This window comes from Mobula birostris, chromosome 5, assembly GCF_030028105.1.
Source record: "Mobula birostris isolate sMobBir1 chromosome 5, sMobBir1.hap1, whole genome shotgun sequence".
Taxonomy (NCBI): Eukaryota; Metazoa; Chordata; class Chondrichthyes; order Myliobatiformes; family Myliobatidae; genus Mobula; species Mobula birostris.
Window position 1 is genome coordinate 4,967,224 of NC_092374.1, and position 23,237 is coordinate 4,990,460.

General features: G+C 45.6%; 1 protein-coding gene across 2 annotated transcripts in view; it reads left to right on the top strand.

Annotated features, from left to right (window-relative positions):
* ttc33 (tetratricopeptide repeat domain 33) overlaps positions 1–23,237 on the top strand; it is an 84,944-nt gene that overhangs the window by 37,399 nt on the left and 24,308 nt on the right. The window contains exon 4 of one of the 2 annotated variants that reach the window (XM_072257522.1): positions 6,848–6,979. The exons of the other annotated variant lie outside the window; for it this stretch is intronic. Within the exon in view, the coding sequence (XP_072113623.1) occupies positions 6,848–6,979 (132 nt within the window). The remainder of the gene's footprint in view (positions 1–6,847; positions 6,980–23,237) is intronic. 2 annotated transcript variants of the gene reach the window in all.

The following is a 23,237-nucleotide window of genomic DNA, read 5'->3' on the forward strand; positions in this document are numbered from 1 at the left end:
GATAAAACTCAAAAATCTGTGGTGCAAGAGAACTCGCGAGTCCTTGTACAGGATTCCCTAAAGGTTAATTTGCAGGTTGAGTCTGCGGTGAGGAAGGCAAATGCAATGTTAGCATTCATTTCAAGAAGACTAGAATACAAAAGTAAGCATGTAATGCTGAGACTTTATAAGGCACTGGTGAGGCCTCACTTGGAGCATTGTGAGCAGCTTTGGGTCTCTTATCAAAGAAGGGATGTGCTGACATGATGGATGGTTCAAAGGAGGTTCATGAAAGTGATTCCGGAAATGAAAGGCTTATCATATGAGGAGTGTTTGGCTCTGCGCCTGTAGTCACTCGAATTCAAAAGAATGGGGGGGGAGGGGGCGGAGTGGGATCTTATTGAAACCTATTTGAGTGTTGAAAGGCCTAGATAGAGTGGACATGGAGAAGATGTTTCCCATAGTAGGGGAGTCTAAGACCAGAGGACGCAGCCTCAGAATAAAGAGATGTCCATTTAGAACAGAAATAAGGAGGAATTTCTTTAGCCAGAGAGCGGTGAAGCTAGAATTCAGTGCACAGATGGCTGTGAAGACCAGGTCATTGGATGTATTCAAGATGAAGGTTGAGGCAGCATGAAAGGTTACAGGGAGAAGACAGGAGATTGGGCTGAGAGGGAAATGGTGAAATGCTGGAATGGCGGAGCGAACTCAATGGGTTGAATGGCCTAATTCTGCTCCTTTGTCTGAAGATCTTAAGGGCTTACGATGAGGTAGATTGAGAGATCAAGAGTTGTGATAGCAATAGGTGGGGGCTTGGGGTTCTAATGTTTAACTGTCCTTCATTCTTTGGACACTCCTCTGTTTTCGTGGATGTTTGCAAAGAAAAAAGTTCAGGATGTATATTGTATACATTTCTCTAACATTAAATGTACCTACTGAAATGGTGACCTTGAACCTGGTGGTACTTGTTCTCATGTTTTTGTACCTTCTGTCTTATGGAAGCGCAAAGAAGCGAATGAGCAGGGTGGGAGGGGTGTTGGAATATGTTAGCTGCTATCCTAGTGTATTGGGAGGTATAGACAAGTGTCCATGGGGGGAAGCTGGTTTGTGTGAGGACTGGGCTGTGTCCTCAACTCACTGTAATTTGGTATGGTCACGGGCAGAGCATTTGCCATACCATCTCCACACTGTATCTGTAGAGGGCAGGGGCAGAAAATGGGGCTTTGACCTGGACTGTGGTGGAAGGGAGGGATATTTCTGCACATTGGGTTTGGGTGTGATGGTGTCAGCAAGCAGCTGTGATACCCGGGGAATGGAAGGAGTATGTGAGCCAGCCTAGGAATTGTCTAAATCCACAGTCAATTTAGGAATGTCTTCCTCAGGGTTGAAGACAGGAATCCAGTTGTGATAATCTACAGTTGTCCCCAGTTATGAAGAATTGTTTTAACTCTCAGACTCCCTTGGGCATTGATTGGCTGTCACTATATTAGGGCAGGTGTTTAGAGCCTTTATTATACATGAGGTCATTAACTGAGGGTCTGTGCACCCCAGGTTGGGAATCCCTGTATTAGGGTTTAGTTTAATATCTTAACTGATTTCAAATTAACCACGACATCCCTAGTCGTGCGCATTATGACAGTGTGGGATGTGTTGGAGAGTGAGGGTGTTCGAGGGAGAGCTGCTGGTACAGAAGTACTGTTGCTGGGCTAACCCTGAGTGCACTGGAGCTGTGGAATAAAACAGCCATCCAAATAGAACAGTCTGTTGTGAGGAGAGGCACTGGAGACCAGGATGGAGGGCTAATCAGGGATCCTCAGACAGTTCAGCTACATACTGTTGGAAGTGTAGTCAAATATATAATATGGGAACAGAGCAGCCAATTGAGGCAAAATGCACTCGTGCAATTTGATCAGATTCAGCTTTATCATCATGGTCTTTTATGCAGTGAAGTTTGTTGCTTTGAGACAACAGTTCAGTGCAAAAGCAGTGTTTCCCAGACGTTCCCCACCCAACCCCTCACCACCTCATGGTATTGGACTCTGATGTTTTTGATCCAAGGTTCTTTCAAAGTCATGAGGCGTAAAACCTGTTGCTTCATGATCGTTTTGTGAAACACTAATGGAACAGAGAGATCAGAAAGGAAAAGTAGCAATGGTCAAGAACAAAAAAGAGAGAAAAGAATAAAGCGAGAAGAATATTCTCTGCTCTTGTACCCCAGATAAACAAAATTTCCATTCAAATTTGAAGATGAGAGTTCATTCATTATGTGCCATGTCGTATGACGTGGGCTTTCCATGACAATGATTGTTCTTGGCAAATTTTTCTACAAAAGTGGTTTGCCATTGCCGCCTTCTGAGCAGTATCTTTAGAAGACAGGTGACCCCAGCCATTAGCAATGCATTTCAGAGATTGGCTGCCTGGCATCAGTGGTCTCATAACCAGGACTTGTGATATAGTCATAGTCATACTTTATTGATTCCTGGGAAATTGGTTTTCCTTACAGTTGCACCATAAATAATAAATAGTAATAGAACCATAAATAGTTAAATAGTAATATGTAAATTATGCTAGTAAATTATGAAATAAGTCCAGGACCAGCCTATTGGCTCAGGGTGTCTGACCCTCCAAGGAAGGAGTTGTAAAGTTTGATGGCCACAGGCAGGAATGACTTCCTATGACACTCTGTGCTGCATCTCGGTGGAATGAGTCTCTGGCTGAATGTACTCCTGTGCCCACCCAGTACATTATGTAGTGGATGGGAGACATTGACCAAGATGGCATGCAACTTAGACAGCATCCTCTTTTCAGGCACCACCGTGAGAGAGTCCAGTTCCATCCCCGCAACATCACTGGCCTTATGAATGAGTTTGTTGACTTTGTTGGTGTCTGCCACCCTTAGCCTGCTGCCCCAGCACACACCAGCAAACATGATAGCACTGGCCACCACAGACTCGTAGAACATCCTCAGCATCGTCCGGCAGATGTTAAAGGACGTCAATCCGGCTGCTCATACGACCATCCACCACCTGCTCCCATGGCTTCATGTGACCCTAATCGGTGGGGGTGGGGGGTGGGGGGGGGCAGGGGAGAGGGGGTGACCTGCAGGCTAGTGGAGGGAAGGATCATCTTGCACCTCCTTTGGTAGAGTTGTATCTCCACCCCATCGCTCAAGATAAAAAATTAACAAATCAGAATGCCCCTACTCAAATAATGTGCTACCAGAGAAGCTTCCACGGTGATACTAGAATCAGAATCAGGTTTAATATCAGTGGTACATGTAGTGAAATTGGTTGTTTTGTGGCAGCAGTACTTTTACAATACATAATAAAAACTATAAATTCCAATAAGAAGTAGAGATAAAAAAGAAGAATTAAATAAGCGTTGCAAAAAGGGAAAAAACCTGAGGTAGGCATAGATTCATAATCCATTCAGAAATCTGATGGCGGAGGGGAAGAAGATGTTCCTAAAATGTTGAGCGTGTGTCTTCAGGCTCCTGTACCTCCTCCCTGATGGTAGTAATGAAAAGCGGGCATGTCGTAGATTGTGCAGGTCTTTAATATAATGGATGCTGCTGCCTTGAGGCCCCACCTTTTGAAGGTGTCCTTGATGCTGGGGAATCCAGTGCCCGTGATGGAGCTGACCGAGTTTGCAACTTTCTGCAGCTGTTTTCAATTCTGCCGATACCAGGCAGTGATGCAACCAGTCAGAATGCTTGCCATGTATTCTCTGGGTTAGGGTGTGTACAGCTTCGTTGGCTGAGGAGATAATCAGAGTAGTACAAAAAGAGAATGCAATAATAAAAAAAAAATTGAGGTAGTGTACACAAATTCATTGTCCATTCAGAAACTGGAGGGGAAGAAGCTGTTCCTGAAAACGTTGAGTGTGTGTCTTCAGGCTCCTGTACCTCCCCCCTGAGGGTAGTAATGAAAAGAGGACATGTCCTGGATGATGAGGACCTTTAATGATGGATGCTGCCTTCTGGAGGCACTGCCTCTTGAAGATCTCCTCGATGGTGGGAGGGGGGCGCGGAGTTTGCTATCTGAGTCTTGTGCATTTGGTGTTCCATACGAAGTGGTGATGCAACCAGTTAGAATGTTTTCCACTGTACTTCTACAGAAAGTTGTAAGAGTCTTTAGTGACATACCAGATCTTCTCAAACTCCTACCGAAGCAAAGATGCTGATGTGCTTTTTCTGTGATTGCATGGAAGTGTTGGGCAGAGGGAAGATTTCTGTAGATGTTGAGGCTCAGAAGCTTGAAGTGCTCCCCCTTTCCACTGCCTAACCATCAATGAGCACTGGTGTGTGTTCTTCTAACTTCCCTTTCTTGAAGTCCACAATCCATTGCGTGGTCTTACTGATGTTGACTGCAAGATGGTTGTTGTGATGCCACCTGACCAGCTGATCTATCTCACTCATTGCCATCTCATAATGACCAAAGACTGTCTGATTTCAGAATTGTTGGATAGGAGATAAATATTGTCATAGTCATAGAGCAATACAGCACAGAAACAGGCCTTTCTACCCGTCTAGTCCGTGGTGGCCCATGTTTCTTCCTAGTCCTATCAACCTGCAGCTGGACCAGAGCAGTCCATACTGTTTCGAGGAGCAGTGGAGAGAGGATTGACTGATCCTAAGGAACAGTGGACCTGAAGTCTGGAACAGCGCAGTGCTACACAGATTGCATACATGATTGATTACAGGTGTCGATGGAAGTTGCTGCTCTTGGTGCCTGGTTTCTTAATGAGATCTTCATGAGAAAACAGATGGTACAAATTATGGACTGATTTCCTGTCTTGTTACTATGTTATTCTTGTGTTATCACCAAAAGAAGGGCAAGCGTTTCCAAGAGACATTTCACAAAACTGCAAAATATTTGTGGCTCCTGTTTCAAAAATACATCAGCAACGTTCTGTACAACAGCCTTCCATGGTGTGACTCTCCCTCAGTACCGCACCCACTCAGTGTGACTGTTCCTCAGTACCACAACCCCTCCCATGTGTGACCCTCCCTCAGTACCACCCCTCCCACAGTAATGATGGGATGTTTTAGAGTGCCACAGGGTTTTGCTTTTTGTTCAATAAATCCTGTAATTTGGTGATTGCTGCTGTGGCTGATATTCACGACCAAGTTGCCCATGGTTGAACAGAGTGCATGGGTTATGGTGCCGAACCCGGTTGTGGTAACTGCTGCCACAGGCTGTATTGTGTCCATACCCCTCTGCTATGTAATGTCTCTCACCTTTTCAGCTGTGAAGCCACTAATTTGACATTTTAAGGGAGAAGGCAGGAGAAGATGTTGAGAGGGATAATAAATCAGTCATGATGGCATGTGGCGCAGGCTCGATGGGCTGACTGGCCTATTCTGCTCCTATGTTTAATGGAAATAGGCCATTTGGCCCAACTGGTCTGTGCCAGCCAATATTCCCATCTAAGGTTGCCTGTGTTTGGTCCATGTTCAAACCTGTTGGAAAATCTTTTAGGTCACCAGGGTGGCACCAGATGACAGGGCTGTTGTGGAAACATCAATCCTCAACCCTTCAGATCAAATAAAATGTTAGCCTATTGAATGTTGGTTGTCCGTTGTGTCTGACAGTGACAGGAGATCTGTGTGGGAGAGTTTTTAAAGTGGAAATGCCATTGCATTGGGGAAGTTCTTCCCCCTCTACCTCGGAAGTTTGAGTCCAGTGGTGTAAGTAGTCGTTACAAACTGACGTCTTCCTTGGTTGCAGTGCACGACTATGATCACTATGTGCCTTATCATGCCCTTCACTCCTCGGTGTGTAACGGAACCACTTTCTCTGTCCGCCAGAGAAAGCAGGATCTCCCAGTGGCCGCACATTTTAATTCCACTTCCCATTCCCATTCTGACATGTCTATCCACGGCCTCCTCTACTGTCAAGATGAAGCCACACTCAGGTTGGAGGAACAACACCTTATATTCCGTCTGGGTAGCCTCCAACCTGATGGCATGAACATCGACTTCTCTAACTTCCGCTAATGCCCCACCTCCCCCTCGTACCCCATCTGTTATTTATTTTTATACACACATTCTTTCTCTCACTGTCCTTTTTCTCCCTCTGTCCCTCTGACTATACCCCTCTGGGTTCCCCTACCCCCCCACCCCTTGTCTTTCTTTCTGGACCTCCTGTCCCATGATCCTCTCGTGTCCCCTTTGCCAATCACCTGTCCAGCTCTTGGCTCCATCCCTCCCCCTCCTGTCTTCTCCTATCATTTTGGATCTCCCCCTCCCCCTCCAACTTTCAAATCTCTTACTCACTCTTCCTTCAGTTAGTCCTGACGAAGGGTCTTGGCCTGAAACGTCGACTGTACCTCTTCCTAGAGATGCTGCCTGGCCTGCTGCGTTCACCAGCAACTTTGAGGTGTGTCATTTTCCTGGCTGTTGGATCTCACTGTAGATCTTCTCTGTCCAGTCCACCAGAGCTGGCTTCGCATGCCAGGACAGCCATGTTCCTATTTTACTGGGGTATGAGGCCCGCTGGCTACTCTCGCCTGGCTTCGACTGCCTCTCTAAGTGGTGGACCGAGGTGTGGCCACTATCGCGTGCAGACAGCTACTTGGTGAGAGTTGAGTGTCTGGTGGGGACCAAAGATCTGTGAGCTATCCTAGAATGGGCAATGGAAACCCTTTTACCAGAGGTGACACCCCATACATTCTGGCCTTAAAGGCAACTGTGAATGAACTGGGAATTGCAGGGAAGATGCTGTGTGGTTGGCATGGACTGTTTGGGCCTAAGGCTGATGAGCCAGCTGCGTAACACTCGCGTGACATTCCTCCACAGCCTGCTCGTAGCACTGACCTGCCCATCACAGACTACGAACTAACCCTGCTTCTTCTGTCCACCCACCAGGTGCTGATGATCCTGAATGAGGTCTTCCAGGCAGTGCAGGCAGCAGAGACGGCTGTCCGCCTGAACCCTCAGTGGTGGGAAGCTTGGCAGACCCTGGGCCGGGCCCAACTCAGCCTTGGTGAGCTGGCTTTGGTAAGGACTGTGTACCAGAGATTCTGGGTGTGTAGCTGACAGTGCGGGGTGCTCAGGGTGATGGAGTCCCTGATTCGGGTTTCAGATTTATTTATCACATGTACATTGGAATGTGTCGCTTACATTATCAACCAACACAGTAGCGTAGAGTTTAGCACAACACAATTACAGCTCATGGTGTCAAAGTTCGGAGTTCATTTCCAGAGTCCTCCATCAGAAAGTTTGTACATTCTTCCCCTTGTCCACGTGGTTTCAATAGACGATAGACAATAGGTGCAGGAGTAGGCCATTCGGCCCTTTGAGCCAGCACCACCATATACTGTGATCATGGCTGATCATCCACAGTCAGTACCCTGTTCCTGCCTTCTCCCCATATCCCTTCACTCCGCTATCTCTAAGAGCTCTATCTAACTCTTTCTTGAAAGAATCCAGAAAATTGGCCTCCACTGCCTTCTGAGGCAGAGCATTCCACAGATCCACAACCCTCTGTGTGAAAAGTCTTTCCTCAACTCCGTTCTAAATGGTCTACCCCTTATTCTTAAACTGTGGCCTCTGGTTCTGGACTCCCCCAACATCGGGAACATGTTTCCTGCCTCTAGCGTGTCCAATCCCTTAATAATCTTATATGTTTCAAACAGATCCCCTCTCATCCTTCTAAATTCCAGTGTATACAAGCCCAGTCGCTCCAATCTTTCAACATATGACATTCCCGCCATTCCTGGAATTAACCCAGTGAACCTACGCTGCACTCCCTCCATAGCAAGAATGTCCTTCCTCAAATTTGGAGACCAAAACTGCACACAATACTCTAGGTGTGGTCTCACCAGGGCCTTGCGCAACTGCAGAAGGACCTCTTTGCTCCTGTACTCAACTCCCCTTATTATGAAGGCCAACATGCCATTAGCTTCGGTTTCCACTCACAGTCCAAAGACAAACCAGTTAGGGAGATGATTGTCATTATAAATTGTCCTGTGATTAGGCGAAAGTTCAATCATGGGGTTGCTGGACGGCGGGGCTTGGTGAACCAGAAGGGCCTGTTCTGTGCTGTATCTCTAAATAAATATATAAAATAAAAAAGCTATGTGTTGTGGGGGCCCACAAGTGTCACACATTCACACAGAGCAACACAGGCAGTAACAGAAACAGAGTAAAACAAGAGGCATCAAAACAAACCCCTGTCCCACACTCACACACACAGACAGGCCTCCTCTGGGCCCCCAGTCCTTGGGCTTGAACTATCAGACTCACAGACATCGGGCTCCCAACATCCAGTCCCTGACCCAGATTGGCAGACTTGACCTTCAGACCCCTGACCACCAGACTCGCCAACATTGGTCTTCGGCCATCGGGCCTTCTCACTCCGGATTTGCAAATACACCAAGGTGCAATGAAATACTTTACTTGCTCAGTTCACAGAGTAGTGTCTTCTTAAGCCCATCACCCCCACTGGGGCATAGGCCACAGACAGCAGCTCACCAGAGCCCTCTGTCCTGGGCCAGTCTTTCAAGTTGTCCCCAGGGTAGCCCATCTTTGAAGATCCTTCCTCTCCTAAGGGTGAGGTCTTTGGAGTTTCTGTTGAGGTTTCTGTAGCTCTGGGATTTTACAGGATGGGTTTGCTAGCCCCTCCTTTTTCAGCCAAGCTTGGGATCATCCATGACTAAGTTATATAGTGTACCTCGTAGTAATAAAATACAGCGACAAGCAGCAAAGGTCGTCAGGCATTCTGAAGTAGTGTTGAGAGTAACTGAAAGAAGTAGTAAAGTGGAAGTATGGGTATGGAACAGCACAGTGGTTAATGTAACATCGTGCAGGTCCAATGAGCAGACCAGGGTTCAATTCCCACCACTGTCTGTACATTCTCCCCGTGCCTGCTTGGGTTTCCTCTGGATTCCTGCCACATTCTAAAGACATGGGTTTGGGTTAGGGTCAGTGAGTTATGGACATGCTATGTTGGCTGCACTTTGTGGGGTGCCCCAGCACTATGCTCAGACTGCAACAGTTGTTGATGCAAGTGATGCATTTTGTTGCATGTTTCAATGTACATGTGATAAATTAGGCTAATCTTTTTAAAAAAGAGATTTAAGAGTCCGACCATTGACCTCAGTGACAGCAGGCAGTCTCAGATCCGTGGAAGAGGACTTTCCGTGCATGGATGATCCAGCTCATCACTATGAACACAACTCGGACTCTGCTGCAGAGGGGACAGAGGTTGCTAGGCAAATGTGCTCAAGACTCTTTGTGCCTTCAGCTGCAGTGCATTGGTTTATTATTGTCACATGGACCATGATACAGTCAAAAATCTTTGTGTACCATCCAGACATCAGGACATTGAGGTCGTACAAAAAACGCTGGCTAGGGGATTTAGAGTTACTCTTACAGAGAAGGTGCAGTGAAGGCAGATGATAAGTTGCATGGGCCTCGAGGTATATTAGGAGATGAAGAGTTCACCTTTTAGTGTATGAGTGGTTTGTTCAATTGTCTGATAACAGCGGGATAGAAGCTGTCCCTGAGCATAGTGGTATGTGCTTTCAGGCTTTCCTATCTTCTGCCTGAAGAAAGATTGTCTGGAATGGGAGGGGTCTTTGATTATGCCGGTTGCTTTCCTGAGGGGGCAAGGTGTAGGTAGTACACAAGAGGGAAGGATGGTTTGTGTGAGGGCTGGGCTGTGTCCACAACTCTCTGCAAGTTTGAACACGAGATTCTGCAGGTGCTGGAACTCCTGTGCAACACACACAAAATGCTGGAGAAGCACAGCAGGTCAGCTAGAAATGATGGAGAGGAATAAATGGTCAGCGTTTCATGCCAAGACCTTTAATCAGGACTGGGAAGGAAGGGGGAAGATGCCTGAATAAGAAGGTGGGGTGAGGTGAAGGAACACAAGGTAGAAGGTGACAGACTACACTTATGACTGTGCGGCTAAGGTTCAGGTTTGCTGTTGACATCATTGTCATAAGCCAAATCAAAGATGGTGATGGATCAGCATGTAGGAGAGAGATTGAAATCTGGCTGAGTGGTGTCATAACCACCTGTCACTCAATGTCAGCAAGAACAAGGAACTGGTTATTGAGTTCAGGAGAAGGAAACAAGGTCCATGTGCCAATCCTCATTGGAGGATCAGGAGTGGAGAGGGCTAGCAACTTCAGTGTTATTATTTCAAAGGAGCCTGCCTGGGTCCCACATGTAAGTGGGATTACAAAGAAAGCACGGCAGTGCCGCTACTTCCTTAAGAGTTTGTGGAGATTCTACACGACATCCAAAACTTTAACAAACTTCTATAGATATGTGGTGGAGAGTTTATTGACTGGCAGCATCACAACCTGGTATGGAAACACCAATGTCCTTCAATGGAAAATTCTACAAATAGTAGTGGATACAGCCCAGTCCATCACAGGTAAAGCCCTCCCAAAAATTGAACACATTTATATGAAATGTTATGCAGGAAACCAGCATCCATCATCAGGGTCTCCCACAACCCAGGCCATGCTCTCTTCTCATTACTGCCATCAGGAAGAAGGTACAAGAGTTTCAGGACTCTCTGCCCATCAACCGTCAGCTCTCCCCTCATCATTGAAATGTTCTCCTTTCAAGGATTCATCTCGTTCTCAATATTTAATGTTTATTGTTTCTTCTTTTTGCACTTGCACAGTTTGTTGTCAATGCAGTCTGGCTGAAAGCCCTGGTTTGATAGTCGTTCATTGATTCTGTTGTAGTCACTATTCTCTGGATTTATTGAGGATGCTTGCAAGAAAATGAACGTTAGGGTTGTATATCGTGACGTATATGTACGTTGATAAAATTTACTTTGTCAGGTTTGGGGAGGGGGGATGATGTCGGAAGCTGTGGAAATATCAAAGGGCTGAAAATCTGATGGGAGAGGAGAGTGGACCATGGGAGAAAGGGAAGCAGGAGGGGCACCAGGGAGAGGTGATGCAGAGGTGAGGAGAAGTAGTAAAGAGCCAGTGTGGGAATTGAAGACTAGGAAAGGGAGAAAGGGAGAAAATATTACGGGAAGTTTGAGAAATCAGTATTGATGTAGTCAGGTTGGAGGTTACCCAGACAGAATATAAGCTGTTGCTTCTCCAACCTGAGGATGGTTTCCTCATGGCAGAAGAGGCAGCCGTGGACTGACATCTCAGAATAGGAAAGGGCATAGGAATTAAAATGGTGGTCCACCAGGAAATCCCACGTTTTGTGGATGGAGTGGAGGTGCTTCGAAAAGCGGTCCCCCAATCTACATCAGTCTCACCAGTTTGGAGGAGCTGCATCAGGAGCACTGGATACAGCAGACGATTCCAGACAATTCACAGGTGAAGTGTTGCCTCATGTGGAAGGACTGTTTGGGACCCTGAATGGAGGTGAGTGGGCAGATGTGGCATTTCTGCCATCTGCAAGGTTAAGTGCAAGGAGAGAGTTTAGTGGGCAAGGACGAATGGACAAGGGAATCACAGAGGGAGTGATCCCTGCGGAAAGCAGAGAATGGGGGAAAGTGAAGATATGTTTGGTGGTAGGCTTCTCTTGAAGCTGAAAGAAGTTGGAATGATGTATTGGGTGCAGGTGATAGGTGAAGACAAGAGGAACTTTATCCCTGTTAGGAGAAGATGGGTGGAGCATGGGTGTCGGGAATTTTGTGCAGACATGGCGAGAGCAGTTGCCATACCATTTGTGGACAGAGAAAGAGTGTAGAACATTCATGTTATGTTGTTCTGTACTGGCCAGACTCGGTCTGTAATCAGCTTGCTGAGAATCTATGTCGGTGAGTTAGGCTGGGTGGAGAACGGGGCTTTGACCTGGGCCGTGGTGGAGGGGAGGGGTGTTTCTGGGCATTAGGTTTGGGTATGATGGTGTCAGCAGGTAGCTGTGATACTCAGAATGGTCTGATGTACAGTCAATTTGGGATTGTCTTCCCTCAGGATTGAAGGGATTGAAGGCAGATAAATCCCCAGGGCCAGATGGTCTGCATCCTAGAGTGCTTAAGGAAGTAGCCCAAGAAATAGTGGATGCATTAGTGATAATTTTTCAAAACTCATTAGATTCTGGACTAGTTCCTGAGGATTGGAGGGTGGCTAATGTAACTCCACTTTTTAAAAAAGGAGGGAGAGAGAAACCGGGGAATTATAGACCGGTTAGCCTAACGTCGGTGGTGGGGAAACTGCTGGAGTCAGTTATCAAGGATGTGATAACAGCACATTTGGAAAGTGGTGAAATGATCGGACAAAGTCAGCATGGATTTGTGAAAGGAAAATCATGTCTGACGAATCTCATAGAATTTTTTGAGGATGTAACTAGTAGAGTGGATAGGGGAGAACCAGTGGATGTGGTATATTTGGATTTTCAAAAGGCTTTTGACAAGGTCCCACACAGGAGATTAGTGTGCAAACTTAAAGCACACGGTATTGGGGGTAAGGTATTGGTGTGGGTGGAGAATTGGTTAGCAGACAGGAAGCAAAGAGTGGGAATAAACGGGACTTTTTCAGAATGGCAGGCGGTGACTAGTGGGGTACCGCAAGGCTCAGTGCTGGGACCCCAGTTGTTTACAATATATATTAATGACTTGGATGAGGGAATTAAATGCAGCATCTCCAAGTTTGCGGATGACACGAAGCTGGGTGGCAGTGTTAGCTGTGAGGAGGATGCTAAGAGGATGCAGAGTGACTTGGATAGGTTGGGTGAGTGGGCAAATTCATGGCAGATGCAATTTAATGTGGATAAATGTGAAGTTATCCACTTTGGTGGCAAAAATAGGAAAACAGATTATTATCTGAATGGTGGCCGATTAGGAAAAGGGAAGGTGCAACGAGACCTGGGTGTCATTATACACCAGTCATTGAAAGTGGCCATGCAGGTACAGCAGGCGGTGAAAAAGGCGAATGGTATGCTGGCATTTATAGCGAGAGGATTTGAGTACAGGAGCAGGGAGGTAGTACTGCAGTTGTACAAGGCCTTGGTGAGACCACACCTGGAGTATTGTGTGCAGTTTTGGTCCCCTAATCTGAGGAAAGACATCCTTGCCATAGAGGGAGTACAAAGAAGGTTCACCAGATTGATTCCTGGGATGGCAGGACTTTCGTATGAAGAAAGACTGGATGAACTGGGCTTGTACTCGTTGGAATTTAGAAGATTGAGGGGGGATCTGATTGAAACGTATAAGATCCTAAAGGGATTGGACAGGCTAGATGCAGGAAGATTGTTTCCGATGTTGGGGAAGTCCAGAACGAGGGGTCACAGTTTGAGGATAGAGGGGAAGCCTTTTAGGACCGAGATTAGGAAAAACTTCTTCACACAGAGAGTGGTGAATCTGTGGAATTCTCTGCCACAGGAAACAGTTGAGGCCAGTTCATTGGCTATATTTAAGAGGGAGTTAGATATGGCCCATGTGGCTACGGGGGTCAGGGGGTATGGAGGGAAGGCTGGGGCAGGGTTCTGAGTTGGATGATCAGCCATGATCATAATAAATGGCGGTGCAGGCTCGAAGGGCCGAATGGCCTACTCCTGCACCTATTTTCTATGTTTTTCTATGTTTCTAAGACGTGAATCCAGTTGTAATAATCTGCTGTTGTCCCCAGTTACAGGGAAGGGTGTTAACTCTTAGGCTCTTTTGGGCTTTGACTGGCTGTGATTAAAGTTCACAGTAAATTTATTATCAAAGTACATTTATGTCACCGTATACAGCCCTGACGAAACACCTTGGGAAGACGACCTCTGGCCCCACCAAACTCGTGAGACTGAGGCGCGCTTGATCCCATCCCAAGCCCCTGGTTTGTGTGGATGCTGTGTCATTTGCCACCCTGTCACAAGTTAATGCCACGAAATAACAGATGGTACACGATTAAAGGAATTATATTTATGAATCTTAACTAAAGGGTTAGTAAAAAAAACAAAAAGCAAAGGGCCCATTCTAATTAAACAATCAAATGTGCACAAGTTGGAGCTCACCTTGAACTTCCCTGTCACTCGTGTGCACTGCGCCCTCGGTCAACGTATAAGCACACACCACGTTCCGAATGTTGCTCGCAATCCATCTCGAACAGACGGGTCTCCCAGTGGATCGTATGCTACGACTGGTTCTCCTTGGCGTCTTCTCTCTTTATCTCCTCTCGAACAAAAGCCCAAGCCCAACCTTAGTGTCCCTCACCAGAGAAACCTCCCCTTAATCTGACTATTCTAATTGGATGGCACACATTCTTCTCTCTCTTATCTTCGGCAGTAACCAAACAAACATGAAAACAGAACAGCCGGCTCTTACAGAACTGCCAAAATGAAATACCTACAGCATAGCAGTAAAAATATGAACTAGGGCATTACACTGATACTCATTTTCTTGCAGGCATTCACAAAGAAACACAATAGAATCACAAACCTCTCACAAGACGGACGAACAACTACTGTGTAAAACATGACAAACTGCAAATAAAAATATATAGTGAATAAATAAGCAATAAGTATCGAGAACACGAGATGAAGAGTTCTTGAAAGTGAGTGAATAGGTTGTGGAAATAGTTAAATGATGGGGCAATTGAAGTTATCTCCTCTGCTTCAAGAGCCTGATAGTTGAGGGGTGATAACTGTTCCAGAACTTGGAGGTGTGGGTCCTGAGGCTTCTATACCTACTTCCTGATGGCAGTAATGAGAAGAAGCGTTATGTGCTGCTTTCCTGCAATAGCACTCCATGTAGATGATTATACTTGTATTTACATTGATATCTGTGCTGATGTCTAATTGCAAAGAGAGAATCTGGCCCCCTTTCCTGAGTCCACCTGTCACCCACTGTCTGTCTCATCAAAGATCCTCACCTCCCAGGCCATGCTCTTTTCTCGCTGCTGCCATCAGGTAGAAGGTACAAGTGCCCCAGGACTTTCACCACCAGGTTCAAAAATAGTTACTAACTTTCAAGCATCAGGCTGTTGAACAAAAGGCAATAACTACACTCATTCTATTTCTCGTGTTCCCATAACTGATGGTCTCAAAATTCACAAAGTTCAAAGTAAAATTTATCATTAGGTCATACATGTCACACATATACACCCTGAGATATTCTGCGGGCATACTTATCAGATCTATAGAATAGTAACTGTAACCAGCATCAACGGATGACAAACTGTGCAAATGGAGATATAAATAAATGAGTCTGAAATAAACAGATAAGCGTCCTTAAGTAAGTGTAGTTGTCCCCTTTTGTTCAAGAGGCTGATGGCTGAGAGGTAGTAACTGTTCTTGAACCTGGTGGTGTAGGTCCTGAGGCTCCAGTACCTTCTACTTGATGGCAGCAGCAAGAAAAGAGCATCAGTCAAATGGTTCTCACTTTAAGGATCCTTTATCTTGTTGGAAGAAAGGGAAAGAGGTGGGAGTGCCAGAGGGACATGATGAGCAAGTGAGGAGAAGAGAAAGAGGTAAGAGCTGAGCCAGAATGGGGAATTGAAGAAGAGGGAATGGGGAGGTGAGGAAATTACCAAAGGTTGGAGAAATCTACGTTCACGGCATCAAGTTAGAGACTACCCAGATGGAAAACGACGTCTTACACCACCACCCTGAGTGTGGCTTCATTGTGGCAGTAGAGGCGGCCATGGACAGACACACCAGAATGGGAATGAGAACCTCCGTTGAACTTACCTATTGAAGTAGAGCTGCTGCTGTTGGGGGTACATCAGCTGATATCTGCGGATCAAGAGCACACTGTCAGTTGAGTAGATCATTGCATCCAGCTGGGAAGGGCATTCAGGTCTTTGGAAAGTTGGGATTGTGTTTCAGGAAGATCAGTACTAGTCTTGACGCTGTTTGACCTATCTGCATGTTAAACAAGCAACTTTGTTTTTGTAAAAGCCTTCCCCTACCTAATGGTAATGGTGTAGAGACAGTTCCTGTCTGTCTCTGACTCTGACAGTGTGTGATGGGACAGTGTGGAGGGAGTTTCACTCTGTGTCTGACCCCGGGAGTGTGTGATGGGATGATGTAGAGCACTTTACCCCTGGGACCTCTGGAAGTTTCACGCCTCCCTTCCCTCTGGAGTGTTGGGAGTTGGAGCTGTCTGCCTGAAAGGGTTGGGGAGATGATGTAGACAAATGGTGTGCCCAGGGCTAGAGGCCCCAGATCAGGGAGGTAAGGCTGGTTTCAGAATCAGAATCAGAATTTGTAAACTATGTTCGAGCTGTATTTTGCAGCGTAGTCATGGGTATAGAGAAAGTAGAGCAGTGGGCCAAGCACACATCCCTGAGGTCATATTACAGGCCCTTCAGCCCAAAATGTTGTGCTGACCATGTAACCTACTCTAGGGACTGCCTAGAATTTCCCTACCGCATAGCCCTCTATTTTTCTAAGTTCCATGTACCCATCTAAGAGGCTCTTAAAAGACCCTATTGTATCCGCTTCTGCCACCGGCAGTCAATTCCATGCACCCATCACACTCTGTGTGAAAAACTTACCCCTAGCATCCGCTCAGTACCTATTTCCAGGCACCTTAAAACTGTGCTCCCTCGTCTTAGCCACTTCAGCCCTGGGAAAAAGCCTCTGACTATCCACATAATCAATGCCCCTCATTATCTTATACACCTCTATCAGGTCACCTCTCATTCTCCGTCGCTCCAAGGAGAAAAGGCCAAGTATACTCAATCTATTCTCATAAGGTACGCCCTCCAATTCAGGCAACATCCTGGTAAATCTCTGCACTCTCTCTATAGTAGCCATATCCTTCCTGTAGTGAGGTGACCAGAACTGAACAGAGTACTCCAAGTGGGGTCTGACCAAGGTCTTGTATAGCTGCAATATTATCTCACGCTGCTGAACTCAATCCCACGGTTGATGAATGCCAACACACCATATGCTTTCTTAACACTGTCAACTTGCGCAGCAGCTTTGAGTGTCTTATGGACACAGACCCCAAGATATCTCAGATCCTCCACACTGTCAAGAGTCTTACCATTAACATTATATTCTGTCTTCAAATTGGACGTACCAAAGTGAACCATTTCACACTTATCTGGGTTGAAGTCCTGTTGTAATCTCTGATATAGTTATCACATATATATTCAAACGTAGTGAAATGTGTTGTTTGGTAACAACGAGGGATGTAGTGGGCCAGCCTGCAAGTGACCCCACACTTTCAATGCTAACATAGCATGTCTGCTATGTCCAACAGAACAACACACAGTCAACATACAACAAAACGGACACTTCAATAACGGTAAAACCAAATCCTTTCTTACCTTCCAACCCCAGGATAGGCTGCCTTTGGACACCAAGAGCTTCAGACCCTAGCGCTTGACTTGCTGACCTCGGACCTCAGTGCGTGTTGTCAGACCACTTTTTTATCGTGCATGTGTGTGTGGAGTTGTGCCCTCAGACACGTATGTACAAGAATTTATCTGGCTAGGTTGTGTCAGTATGTGGAGACAGGGATTGTTCTCTCCCACAAACCCTTTGGGGGAAGAATCGATATCCTCTTGGCTGGGTTCAGTCTCAAGGGTCACCACTAATGTGTTTAAAAGGGACAGGAAATTCACTGAAGCATGTCTCCTTCATTACAATAACAACATTGAACCTTGCAGCACAGTACAGGCCTTCTGCCCACAATGTTGTGCTGACCTTTTAATCTACACTGATCAATCTAATGCTTCCTTCCCATATAGTTCTCCATTTATCTGTATCACCTTTGTGATGATGCAAGAGTTTCTTATATGTTTCTAATGTATCTGCCTTTACCACCACCCCTGGCAGGGTGTTCACACACCCACTAATCTGTTTTTAAAAAAAACCTACCTCTAACATCCCTCAATACTTCCCTGCAATCACCTTAAAATTCTGCTCCCTTATATTAGCCATTTCCACCCTGGGAAAAAGTCTCTGGCTGTCCACTTGAACTCTTATCATCTTGTACACCTCTATCAAGTTGCCTCTCATCTTTCTTCACTCCAAAGAGAAAAGCCTTAGCTCATTCACCCTATTTTTGTAAGGCATGTCCTCGAACCCAGACAGCATCCTGGTGAGCCTCCTCTGCACTCTCTCTAAAGCTTCCATTATCTTTCCTATCAGGCGACTTAAATAATTCAGATTGTTGAACAATGTTGCTGGAAAAGCTGGGAGAAAGGTACATAGTCTGGATAATCCCCAGATCACTAGGTTTGCCTCTGCAACACAGGTGTGTTTAAACTAAGTAGTGGGCAGAGAGGGGACGAACTGGAAACATAAGGATGGAGATAAAGGGAGAGTGAGAATAAGAAAAGTTAAGAATGACAGAAAGCTTAAGAAGAGATTGTTCAGTATGGCCAAGTGAAATAGGAATTGATATCTGAGGTGAGGGGAGTAATGAATTAAAAGTATTGTATATGAATGCACGGAGTATAAGAAATAAAGTGGATGAGCTTGAGACACAGTTGGAAATTGGTAAGTATGATGTTGTGGGAATAACAGAGACATGGCTTCAAGTGGACAGGGCCTGGAAAATGAATATTCAAGGGTATATGTCCTATCGAAAGGACAGACTGATGGGCAGAGGGGCTGGGGTGGCTCTGTTGGTGAGGAATGATGTTCAGTCCCTTGCAGGGGGGGACATAGAATCAGGAGACGTTGAGTCAGTATGGATAGAACTGAGAAATTCTAAGGGTAGAAAGACCCTAATGGGAGTTACCTGCAGGCCCCCAAACAGTAGTTTGGATGTAGGGTGTAAGTTGAATCAAGAGTTAAAATTGGCATGTCACAAAGGTAATGCTACAGTTGTTATGGGGGACTTCAACATGTAGGTAGACTGGAGGGATCAGGTTGGTACTGGACCCCAAGAAAGGGAGTTTGTGGAGTCCCTCTGAGATGGATTCTTAGAACAGCTTGTACTGGAGCCTACCGGAGAGAACGCAATTCTAGATTTAGTGTTGTGCAATGAACCAGATTTGATCAGGGACCTCAAGGTAAAGGAGCCATTAGGAGGCAGTGACCATAATATGATAAGTTTTAATCTACAATTTGAGAGGGAGAAGGGAAACTCGGAAGTGTCAGTATTACAGTTGAACAAAGGGGACTATGGAACCATGAGGGAGGATCCGGCCAAAGTTCAATGAAACAATACCCTAATGGAACAGCAATGGCAAGTGTTTCTGGGAATAATGCGGAAGGTGCAGGATCAGTTCGTTCCAAAGAGGAAGAAAGATCCTAAGGGGAGTAAAGGGAGGCCGTGGCTGACAAGGGAAGTAATGGACAGTAGAAAAATAAAAGAGAAGTATAACATAGCAAAGTTGAGTGGGAAGCCGGAGGATTGGGAGACTTTTAAAGAGCAACAGAAAGTAACAAAAAAGGCAATAGGCAGAGGAAAAAATGAGGTACGAAGGTAAACTAGCCAAGAATATAAAGGAGGATAGTAAAAGCTTCTTTAGGTATGTGAAAGGGAAAAAAAATAGTTAAGACCAAAATTGGGCCCTTGAAGACAAGTGGGTGAATTTATTATGGGGAACAAGGAAATGGCAGACGAGTTGAACAGGTACTTTGGATCTGTCTTCACTAGGGAAGACACAAACAATCTCCCAGATGTAATAGTGGCCAAAGGACCTAGGGTAATGGATGAATTGAAGGAAATTTATATTAGGCAGGAAATGGTGTTGGATAGGCTGTTGGGTCTGAAGGCTGATAAGTCCCTGGGACCTGATGGTCTGCATCCCAGGGTACTTAAGGAGGTGGCTTTAGAAATCGTGGATGCATTGGTAATCATTTTCCAATGTTCTATAGATTCAGGATCAGTTCCTGTGGATTGGAGGGTGGCTAATGTTGTCCCTCTCTTCAAGAAGGGAGGAAGAGAGAAAACAGGGAATTATAGACCAGTTAGCCTGATGTCGGTGGTGGGAAAGATGCTGGAGTCAATTATAAAGGATGAAATTACGACACATCTGGATAGTAGTAACAGGATTGGTCCGAGTCAGCATGGATTTACGAAGGGGAAATCATGCTTGACTAATCTTCTGGAATTTTTTGAGGATGTAACTATGAAAATGGACAAGGGAGAGCCAGTGGATGTAGTGTACCTGGACTTTCAGGAAGCCTTTGATAAAGTCCCACATAGGAGATTAGTGGGCAAAATTAGGGCACATGGTATTGGGGGCAGAATACTGACAAAGATTGAAAATTGGCTGGCTGACAGAAAACAAAGAGTAGCGATTAATGGGTCCCTTTCGGAATGGCAGGCGGTGACCAGTGGGGTACCGCAGGGTTCAGTGCTGGGACCGCAGCTGTTTACAATATATATTAATGATTTAGATGAGGGAATTAAAACTAACGTTAGCAAATTTGCCGATGACACAAAGCTGGGTGGCAGTGTGAAATGTGAGGAGGATGTTATGAGAATGCAGGGTGACTTGGACAGGCTGGGTGAGTGGGCAGATGCATGGCAGATGCAGTTTAGTGTGGATAAATGTGAGGTTATCCACTTTGCTGGTAAGAACGGGAAGGCAGATTATTATCTAAATGGAGTCAAGTTAGGAAAAGGGGAAGCACAACGACGTCTAGGTGTTCTTGTACATCAGTCACTGAAAGCAAGCATGCAAGTACAGAGGGCAGTGAAGAAAGCTAATGGCATGCTGGCCTTCATAACAAGGGGAATTGAGTATAAGAGCAAAGAGGTCCTTCTGCAGCTGTACAGGGTCCTGGTGAGACCACACCTGGAGTACTGTGTGCAGTATTGGTCTCCAAATTTGAGGAAGGACATTCTTGCTATTGAGGGAGCGCAGTGTAGGTTCACAAGGTTAATTCCCGGTACGGCAGGACTGTCATATGTCGAAAGATTGGAGCGACTGGGCTTGTATACTCTGGAATTTAGAAGGCTGAGAGGGGATCTTATTGAAACATATAAGATTATTAAGGGATCGGACATGCTGCAGGCAGGAAGCATGTTCCCGCTGATGGGTGAGTCCAGAACCAGAGGCCACAGTTTAAGAATAAGGGGTAGGCCATTTAGAACGGAGTTGAGGAAAAACTTTTTCACCCAGAGAGTGGTGGATATATAGAATGCTCTGCCCCAGAAGGCTGTGGAGGCCAAGTCTCTGGATGCTTTCAAAAAAGAGATGGATAGAGCTCTTAAAGATAGCGGAATCAAAGGTTATGGGGATAAGGCAGGAACTGGATACTGATAGTGAATGATCAGCCATGATCACAGTGAATGGTGGTGCTGGCTCGAAGGGCCGAATGGTCCACTCCTGCACCTATTGTCTATTGTCCAAACACCAATAATAAACATTAAAAACAAATAAGCAGTGCAAAAAAGAACACAATAGTGGGGTAGTGTTCATTGGGTAATTTTCCACTCAGAGATCTGATGTTGGAAAGGTAGAAGCTCTTCCTAAATTATTGAGTGTGCATCTTCAGGCTCCTGTACTGTCCTCTCTGGTGGTATTAATGAGAAGTGGGCGTGTCCTGGTTGGTGATGTTCCTTAATGTCAGATGAAACCACCTTGATGTACCTTCTGAAAATGTCCTCGATGGTGGGGAGGCTCGTGCCCCTGATGCAGTTGACTGAGTTTACAACCTCTGCAGCTTTTTCTGATCTCCATACCAGACCAGTGATGCAACCTGTCAGAGAGGGATGGAGAATGTGTGAAGCCCAGCCTGGTCCTATCAGAGGAGACCCACAAACAGTGGGTCAACCTGTCATAGTGGGGTGGAAAATTAGTGAGGCTCAGCCTGGTCCTGTATGGATCAAACATATCCTTGGTATGCAAGGCACCTCAGTATGACCACTGAATTGGGAGTAATGCAACAGAGAAGAAGCTGGAGGAACTTGGTGGGCTGGGCAGCATCTGTGGGTGGAAAATGGGCAGGCAACATTTTGGATTGGGACTCCTCATCAGGACTGGATTCAATCTGAAATTTTGTCTATTTTCCTCCCTCCGTAGATGCTGCCTAAACTGCTGAGTTTCACCACCATTTTGTCTGTTTCTCCAGACTGTAGCATCTGCAGTCAAAGTCGGGTTTATTGTCATCTGCACAGGTACAATGAAAAACTCACTTGCAGCAGCGTCACAGGCACAGAGCATCAGATAGACAGCATTCACAGGAAAAACATCAATTAAACATAAATTATGCACAATTTTTACATGAAAGAGCAAAACCAAGTCCTTTTTAGTGTAAAGTGCCACAGTGTTGCTAAACTGTAGAGATGAGGGTTTTGTAAGTTGGTTCAAGAATTGAATGTTGAAGGAAAGCAGCTGTTTCTGAATCTGGTGGTATGGGCCTTCAGGCTCTGTGCCTCCTGCCTGGTGGGAACTGATAGAAGATGGCCTGGCACAGATGGTAGGGATCGTTGATGATGAATGTTGCCATTGTGTGGCAGTGCCGCCTGTAGGTACGACCGATGGTGGGGAGCGATGTGTCTGTGATGTATTGGTCTGAGTCCACTGCTCTCTGCACCTTCTCGTGTTTCACTTGGGAAGTGTCTTTGAAGCAGGAAGCCACAGTGTGGTTTGTGGGTGTATCAGGATTTGGTCCTAACCTGAACACTCTGTTTCAGTTCAGCTGGCTCTGAGCTGCAATCCAACTCCTGCTTTCAAAGATTCAAAGTACACTTGTCATGAAAGTATGTGATAAGTCCTGTTATACAATGCTGAGATTCATCTTCCTGTAGACAGCCGTGATACGAAGCCATGGAACCATTTTAAAGAAAAACATCAAACTCCCAATGAGCAAGAAAAGAACAAATTGTGCAAATGGCAAAAATAAAAAACAAGTGACAGTCATAGAATACAAAATACAAATCACAAAGACATTGAAAGAGTCTTTCTGTTCAATCCAGCGCCGTGACTCGCAGCAAGGACCTCCACTCTCTTTGACGTTAATGACCGCAGTTACTCCAAGACTGTTTCAGCAGAGTGTTTAACTGATGAAGTTGAAAAAATGTGTGTTTAATTATCTGCCATTTATTTGATGTCTGAAGCCAGTAGGCTCATACTCTGGCAATGTAGTACAGTGGCAAGCAGAAACACAGCTGTAACACATAAACACTGGGCAAGTCCTGCAACATTGACCTTCCATTCTCATGATTTAGAGTGTCAACAGATTTATTGACTCAGCCATACTGCACAGTAACAGGCCCCCATTCTCTCTCCTACATGGTGGAGCGTGTGCATGTAGTGCAATGGTGTTGTACAGTGCGTCTGCTGTATAGCAGTGTCGCTGCACAATGTTTTTCAAAGTCAATTTATTATCAAAATGCATGTATGTCATCATGTACAAGCCTGAGATTAATTTCCTCGCAGGCAATCTCAGTAGATCTGTAATAGGTAACTATAACAGATTC